Below are 9,013 nucleotides of genomic sequence, written 5' to 3'. Positions count from 1 at the left end.
ATATATTGATGAATAAAATTACAAAGCTAGGGGAGCTTAAGCTCGACCCAATGTTCCACATCGTAGCCAAAAGCTGCTTCACGAAAACTAAGATTCTGGCAATAATTATACAAGTTTTGCACAAATTTACAAATCCAACGTGATAGACAAAATTAGCTATAACATCTCAACTGAATCAGTTTTATACAAATATTTTTTTCCTCTGCTTATGTTGTAGGGACTCATTTGTATGAGATCAAGTTGGTAAGGTCCGATGGCTATCAATGGTAGGTAAGCATGCGCAAAAAACTCCTCATTTGTAATAACCCCATTTTGCCTAGACATTTGCTACTTGATTGACTTCCCTGTAACAATGTTGTACCTCGCAAGTAATAGTACTTGAAATATTTTGAATATGAGTAATGATGTTCTTCATTTGCCAAGGGTTATTGTAATTAGCTTTGATCATCTCAAAAAATATCTTTGAATAACATTCCAAGATTACATTGTAATACTTTATGACCTTTAATTTGGTTTTATCTGACATCTATGCCTTCCAATTTTGGATGCACAAGTAGGCTCTTTAACTTGTATAGAATTGAACAAGTAGACACACACGTCCTACGTGACAATTCACGTTCTATGCAACATCTTATGTGGCGTCTTATGTGTACCATGCCACATAGGACGCGTCTGTCGACTTGTTCAACTTTATACAAGTTTAAGTATCTACTTGTTCACACCCAATAAATGCTAGATGATGCCAAATTAATTGACATATATATGTATTATGCCTATATTAATCGATTAATCGTTACATTTCGATACCTTTACCTGGGAAAAATAGAGTACTATGATAATATGTGGCCTTTCGAAATTGTAAGGGATCAAGCATTTTTCTGGATCAGTACTAATTGTACTACATTCCCTTTCTTGATATATCTACTTTATACCAAAGGGAATTTTAATCAAAATTTGTCTATGGTACAGATCGTATAATTAGTGTGGACTTTATTTCAACAACACGTCTATATGAGGATATATATTCTTAAAAGATTTTTTATTTCTCAAATTAAAAGTAATATTCTATTGAAAAAGATTACACCAGCTGGACATATAGATTTATTTTTCCTTTAGCAGAATAGTACATTGTTTTCAACAATTTACAAAATATATACATTTTGTTCTTATAAGAACTTAACCTATATTAAATGCAATATTTATAATTATTGAAGTAGCTCGGTTGGTTAATTATCTAAACTTTCACTTTATTGGTAAAGGTTTGATTTCTCACTTTGTAATACTCTTCCTCTACGCCGAATTTTTGTTTTTAAACAAAAAGATTAAAAAATGAGAAAGAAAAAACCAATAAATCTAGTGACAATCCAAAGGGAACAGTGTTATGGGAATATTTTAAAGGTGATGATTATATTCTATTCATTTTTCATGCATGCCCTTTATCATACAAGTGATCAAGAACAATCTACATATATCCATCAACTTGATATTCTTCTACCAATTTTCAATTTTTTTTCTCTTTTAGCAAACATAATATCTCTATATATAGCTTCGTGGAAGGTCCAATTTTCTCAACAACAAATCAAACCTCAAATTCACTTCAAAAAATTTTGTAGCCTTAAGCTTCACAATTTCTTTCCTCTTCACTAAAACCTATATACATACCTTGGCATTTGGCCAAACTATACTCATTAATTCTTGAAGTTATTTAAACATGGATATGGTGATGAAGTTGGGAACATCAAGCCCGGTGGTGATTTTCACCAAGAGTAGTTGTTGCATTTCTCACAGCATTGAAACACTAATCCGTAGTTTTGGAGCAAACCCTATAATTTACGAGCTCGATACACATCCAAATGGGAAGCAAATGGAGAAGGCATTGATGGAACTAGGGTGTCATCCAAGTGTGCCAGCAATATTTATAGGGAAAGAGTTAGTTGGTGGTGCTAATGAGATAATGAGCCTTAATGTGAGGGGAAAGCTTAAACAATTGCTCATTAGGGCTAATGCCATTTGGGTATAGGGAATTAATTAATTAATTAATAATGACCAGCTATGTATATAGCAATTAGTCTAATAATTAGAGTTTTGATAATAAATTTATCACCTTATTATAGAGAGTCATTCTGTTTTCTCTTACATTTTGCTTCTTGATGTATAAATAAAATTTATATACTTAGGTCATGTATAGTCTTTTCTTTTGGCAATCTAGTGGCAATTTTGCTTTATTCACACATGAAATCAATAACAATGAACTTCTTTACGTATTGAATTTTGATCTAAAGTAGTAACAATTATATCTTATAGCTATAGTACTACTCTGTGTGGCTACATGTTCTATCATTTTAACATTTGTGTGTGGATACATGTCATACCTTAAGTTGTTTCACTACTTGTTATTTATATATTTCGAAATTTAGCAAGGTCCATCAATTTTTACTAATGAAATTAATAAGTATCAAAATATGTGGGGAGATTGATATTTACATCTTAAAATTAAACAGCGCTTTCCAAATTAATTTAATTTTGAGATTTTGACCTTTAAGAGTACTAAATTTGTCATTCATCTAAATGTGTATGTAAACTAAATTTCATAGTGTTAAGAGATAATTACATTATTTTCCTACTCGTTTCCAAATTACAAAAATTCCTTAAGATTTATGGATTTCGAATACATCACTGGACTTCCGGATACATCACCGAACTTCCAGATACATTAGAAGACATCCAAATCCATAGGTGAGGGATGTATAAGAGAGGGGATAGGACATCAAGATACATCACTAGACTTCCGGATACATCAACAGACATCCAAATACATATGTGAGGGAAGTATCCGAGGGGTTAGGGATGTATTAGCGAGAGAAGAGTGATGTATCTGAGAGGGAATTTTTGAAAAAAAATTAGATGGTAGAGAATTTTAGAGATTATGGTAACATAAGATGTGTATTTAGGTAATTTTTCCAAAAAAAATTTAGCCCACTCTGAACCGGTCTACAAGCTCAATCTTTCCTTGGCCCATTTATTTAACCGTGTTGGGTTGGCCTGTAATGGGCTGGGCCGAATTGGATATGATCTAGACCGACCAAGTTAAAAAAAATAATTTTGGTCCACATTTCATTTTCTCAAAAGTTAATTTGATTAATCTTCAGAGCTAAATTATATTATGTTAAATTAACGATTAAAAAAAATTAAAATTCAGATATTTAAAAACTATACAAAAAGTACCATAAGTTGTAATTTTTCCCATAGTAATATATATGGTGAAAATAAACATCTTAAAATAATGGTCAAAGTTCAAATAATTTGAATTGCGAGATGCAAAAAATGACACATATTTTGGGATGGAGTTAGTAATGATAGCCTTAATGGAATAGGGGGTAATTCCGGCAAAAATGGAATAGGAGGAGTGATAAGAGATAAATACGGAAATTGGATTGTGGGATTCAGTGATGGAATTAGGATTTTCAATCGTTAAAAATATGAAGAGATAAAAACACGAACTAACGGAAGTAAATTCAACAGCTATTACATATACATAAAAAAAATTAACCATATATAAATAATATAATTTTTTACTGAAAGGGATTCGAATAAACCTCTTAATATAACCCCAAGTTAGCTCCGCCCCTGAATTAGGCAACATTTTTGAAGCAACAACTATTATATCAGAACTATATGGGCTGCAAAGAGGATTAAGGATTGCACTCGCAAATAATCAAACATCCCTTGAAATTAATATAGATCGCAAAGAAATCATTTACTATATAGGTAAAGACCATCCAACTTATTCTAATTATTAGTAATATTTTGTAAGAAGAAGTTTAGGTTGACAAAACCAATTCTTTTATGTTTTGGACGTTTTCTTCCTTGTTTGTATTCGATAAAAGAAGCAAATAAAGTAAAAACTCTTTTTGTTAGCTTAAAAGGCCATCTACTACTATTGAATTATGTAATGACTACTAAGTACGTAAGACCCCCTCCGCAAGCATTACTATCAGGAGCAACGCTCTGCCACTTACCTATATTGATGAATATTAAGTTATAATACTTTATATATATATCTCATTTACCTAAAAAAAAACGTTCAATTGTCTGTTACGTTTCGAATTGTTGATTCCTTAACCAGAGAAAATAGACTACTACAATAATATTTGACCTTTCGAGGTAGTAAGGGAGTATTTTTATTTTTATTTTGGATGAGAAGAGATCAGTTTGTAATTTTAACCAAGTTTATCACGTATCAACTAAAGTTTCTATGTAGTACGGATCATAATGTGGACTTGATTTCAACAACACATCTATATGCATGTGAGGATATATTCTGAAAAATATTGAGTGAAAGGATCAAAAACTACACATTTAAAGTATTTCGCTATTTTGAGTTTAATTCATATATACCTGAACTACCACCAAATATTTGTCGGAACACATCTCAATTATCAGTTGTTCACTTTTTCTACTGCAAAAAATCAGGATACTTAAAAATGTTGAAATGGGAAGACGTTTTTTTCAACCAAAAAAAGAAAAAGCATGAAAAGGAACTAACAGAAAAAACAAAGATCTATTAAGATAAACTTTAGCTAGTGACATATATATGTTCTTGGAATATTTTAAAGGTGATAGAATTTATTCTTTTCATTTTCTGCATGAGTATGTTATGCTTTATTAGAATCCAGATAAGGCACAAAATATGCCCTTATTATTACAAGTGTAAAATATAATCAAGAACAATCTAGATTTATCACATCATCAACTTGTAGTTCTTTGAAATTTCACTTTTTTTTTCTCTTTTAGCTAACATAATGCCTCTATATATAGCTTCATGTTAGGTTCAACTTTCTCAACAACAAATCAACCCTCAAAGTCACTTCAAAAACCTTCACTAAAAGTTACAAATCTTGGCATTTGACCAAACTATACTCATTATTATTTCTTGAAGTAATTGTTTAAAAATGGATATGGTGATGAAGTTGGGAGCAACAAGTGGGGTGGTGATTTTCACCAAGAGTAGTTGTTGCATTTCTCACAGCATTGAAACCCTAATCCGTAGTTTTGGAGCAAACCCTATAATTTACGAGCTCGATACACATCCAAATGGGAAGCAAATGGAGAAGGCATTGATTGAATTAGGATGTCAACAAAGTGTGCCAGCAATATTTATAGGGAAAGAGTTAGTTGGTGGTGCAAATGAGATAATGAGCCTTAATGTGAGGGGCAAGCTTAAACAATTGCTCATTAAGGCTAATGCAATTTGGGTATAGAAATTAATTAATAATGACTATAGGCTATAGCTATGAAACATAGAAAATTACCACTTATAGAGAGTCTTTTTGTTTTCTAGCTCTCATATATTTCTTCTTGAGGTATAAATAAAAAGTTACACTATAGTCATATACGTAGGTCATGGATAGTCTTTTCTTTTTGGCAATCTAGTGGCATATCTTTATGTATTGGATTTTAATCTAAAAGTATCAATGATATCTTATTATACTTTCTGTGGCTACATGTTCTATCATTTTTAACATTTTTTGGACCATACAACAGATTATTCATGTGCAAATCAAAATGCATGCAGTTCTTGTTCGAGCATAGACATAAAAATTATCAAACTCTAATTAATACTGAGCTCTAAAACCTTAACTTGCAAATATATCTTGATTCTAGGTCATAATACATAATTTTCCGTTTACTAAGGGTTTCTCGAATAAAATGTCTTAATTATTGTTACATTACTCGTTCCTCATCGATTGTGTAAAGATTTCCAATAAAAAGTTTTTAATGGTCCAGGCCTACTCAATTCATTTATGTTTAACATAATATAGAGTTTAAGTTAAAATTATTGAATTCTATATAACTGTAACATCTCGCAAATTGAAGTAACTAGGAAGGAGTTCATAATTGAAAATAGTCGTTTTTGGAAAGAATGAAAATCTGGAAATTTTGTTAAGTTAGAATAAGTTGAGTTTTGGTCAACTTCAAACGGCCATAACTCGTAGCTCATGATGAGTTAGGTGTACTTCCAGATATGGTAGGAAATCTCTTGGAATAATCTTTCCAACGCCGCCAAGTTTGCGCGATTCCGAGTTTGTATGAGTGAGATATGCCCTTTGGAAGTTGGGCTATTTAGATAAGGAAAGTCTAATCCGAATTTTGGAAGGGTATTTTAGTCTTTTCCTTGCCTAGTTGTTTTATTTCGTTTTTGGTAATTAAGTTAGGGTCTAATCAGAATTAGACCAGTTTAGAAAAGTTGAATTTCACGCTAGGGCTTGGAGAAAAGAGAAAATAGGAGAAAGGAGAAGGAAAGTACAAAGTTCGTCGATTTCTTGGAGATTTTCATGTGGATTTCACCAAGGATTTAATCCTACAAGGTATGTGAGGCTTTCGTATTGGGTTCGTTCACCCACGTGCCAAACATGTTTATTTCAGTGTGAATTCGTCCTAAAAGAGTTTGAAAGTTGATGTTCTTGATATATGTTCTTGAATTTGATATTGTTCTTGAGTTGGGCTGAAATTGAGAAGTTTCTGAGATCATTACGCCAAATTATTGAGTTGGTTGGAGTTAGGTTCTTAGGTACATTTGATGGGTATCTGTATCTAAAAAAGAATTTGGGAAAAAGAACTGAGTTTGGGCGAATTGGGGCTGGAAAACGAAGAAGAAAATTAGTCGGGCAAATCTGGACAATGGCTTCGCATCGTGGACTTGCTCCCCAGATTTGGGAAAATCATTTAGCGGAGCGGAGCGGTCACGGACCGTTCTGCCTCAAAAAGTATTTTCGCGACCAAAATTTAAATACTTCTCCGCGTCGCGGACCCACCCTCAGACAGTGAATTTTTTTTATCTTTTCTCATGTTTAGCTATCTAAAACACACTCCTAAACATCATGAGATCTTTCCTATCACAAATCGCAATCCTTGAATCCATAATTCAATTCAAGGAAAGTTAAGAGTCAAGTTTAGAAGTTAAGAAGCAAGTCAAGAGAAGTTCATTAAAGTTTTTCAAAAGTCTTTCACAAACGTTTTTAACTTTGTTTTAAGACTTGAGTTTTAAGTTAAGCAAAGGGTAAATAGTTGAGTTCATTTCTCCAAAAGTTATAAGGGAACTAAGTATTCCCAAGAGTTTAAGATGTTTTCACAGTTGAACAAGAAAGGGAACATCGATTCCAAGAGAGCTTTTAAGCTAAGTTTTGAGTAATTCTCTCAAACCAAAGAAGAAGTTTGTTTAAAACATATGAGCTAAGTATATTTTGGGAGTAGTATTGAGAACCGATATGGGGATGTGAGTTCATATTAACTCAAGTCTCCATAAACCATGTAGTCATCATGCATGGTAGTAAAGGATCATACTTTTAGATGACTCTTTAAGATGCTTTTAGCATAGACTAGTGGATCCACTTAGTTAAGCGTTCTATATGACGGCAAAGTATAGGACAGTTCTGGCAGCGTGGGCAAGACGTTGTATCACCACTTAGGCTCATAGTGGTGCTTGTCTGTTAGAGAATCTCCCACATAAACTATATTACTTTATTATATGAGTAAAGTTGAATTTGTTATTGCATTTTCTTTAACGAACTAAGTTGTTTTCCACTGTTTTACAAGCTTTCTATATATTGCATATGTTTATTGCTTTATATTGAGTTAAGTTATTCAGGAGTTGAGTAAAGCCAGTGTAAGTGTTTTTTTCAGATTCTTTTCAAGCCTATGTTGTGTTTAGCATTCCAACTCACATACTCGTACATTCAATGTACTGATGCCAGTTGGTCTGCATCTTATATGATGCAGACGCAAGTAACCATGATCATCACCAAGCGCCTCATTGATCCAGTTGAGCACTCAGAGTCAGTTGGTGAGCCACCATGCATTCCAGAGGACTCCTTTTACTTTGTTTTCAGTATTTCATTGTTAGGATGATCGGGGGTCTTGTCCCGACATCCCTCTTTATTTTAGAGGCTTCATAGTCAGTTAGTAGTTCAGTTGTCTTTACATTATCATTTCATATGTTAAGACTTGAGTTGCCATTTTTGCCAAGTTGAATGTTGACTTTTAAACATTCTAAGTTATTTTATTTAACAGTTGAGTAGAGATGCATTGAATCCTTGTATTTATGCTTTTAAATCTTCCGCTGAGTAAGTAAGCCAGGCCAAGGGTTCGCTTGGGGCCAACAATGGTTCTCGAGTGCCAGCCACGTCCGGGGTGTAGACTCGGGGCGTGACAATAACTCATAACTATCACGATAGTTTAATTTCGCCTTGGGATAACCAATTCGAATATCTTTACGATTATCCAAATAACAAGAACAACGTGTTCTAACAGGTTTAACACATATTGCAAATATTCTTACTACAAATTAAAAGTTGACTTTTTAGGTGACATATGCATGAATGAAATCTTCTAGCCATTAACAGGACAAGTTGTCATTTTCCCATTTGAATGCAATGGCAGGGGAATGTGTTCTTTTCTTTTTTGGTGTTTAACTCAATTCATTCAGAAGTCCGACTAATTTAAATGTATTTTTTTTAAATCACTTTAAGAAATAAAATGTATCTTATCAAATTACTTCATATTTAGTGCTCAAAATCGAAACCTTTGATAGAAACAAAATATTGTGTTCCAATTTGCACAAGGCATATTATAGGAGAACATGGGAATTATTGTCATGGGACGCCAAAAGTGAACTTGTTAACAAATGGATGTTTTCAATATTAGTACATCTGAGATTGCTTAATTGGTTCATTCGAAAAGAATATATATACAACATATTCTATTTGTCATTTCCTTCTCGAAAAATATTTCCAAGCTCTTTTATTTAATTTTTTACTAGCCTTTCGAAGGTAGCAAAGGACAATTTTTATTTTTTAAAATTACCACTTTTTTTCTGAGAGAATCAATTGATGATAAGAAAATGACTCATCATGTGATGTACCGTTTGGAATATTTGATAATAGTTTTCTATCGAGTTAGTCATGATCAAAAATTTATTTCTACAATTTGAAAGGGTGTAGCGGAAAATTTCATA

At 32.5% G+C, this 9,013-nt stretch overlaps 2 protein-coding genes across 2 annotated transcripts; both read left to right on the top strand.

The window, feature by feature from the left end:
• The first annotated feature begins 1,474 nt into the window (after window positions 1-1,474).
• LOC107060512 (monothiol glutaredoxin-S1-like) lies at window positions 1,475-2,094 on the top strand. Its single transcript, XM_015308491.1, has one exon. The coding sequence runs from the start codon at window positions 1,712-1,714 to the stop codon at window positions 2,018-2,020; it is 309 nt and encodes a 102-aa protein (XP_015163977.1). The 5' UTR covers window positions 1,475-1,711; the 3' UTR covers window positions 2,021-2,094.
• Window positions 2,095-4,788: 2,694 nt separating this feature from the next.
• Window positions 4,789-5,492, top strand: LOC107060513 (monothiol glutaredoxin-S1-like). Its single transcript, XM_015308492.1, has one exon. It carries the CDS (start codon window positions 4,953-4,955, stop codon window positions 5,259-5,261), a length of 309 nt encoding a protein of 102 aa, XP_015163978.1. The 5' UTR covers window positions 4,789-4,952; the 3' UTR covers window positions 5,262-5,492.
• The last annotated feature ends 3,521 nt before the right edge of the window (window positions 5,493-9,013 follow it).

The sequence above is a fragment of the Solanum tuberosum genome, unplaced genomic scaffold, assembly GCF_000226075.1.
Source record: "Solanum tuberosum cultivar DM 1-3 516 R44 unplaced genomic scaffold, SolTub_3.0 scf00086, whole genome shotgun sequence".
In the NCBI taxonomy this organism is placed as follows: domain Eukaryota; kingdom Viridiplantae; phylum Streptophyta; class Magnoliopsida; order Solanales; family Solanaceae; genus Solanum; species Solanum tuberosum.
The sequence above is the reverse complement of the archived record's forward strand: the minus strand, read 5'-3'. Positions and strand labels throughout refer to the sequence as shown.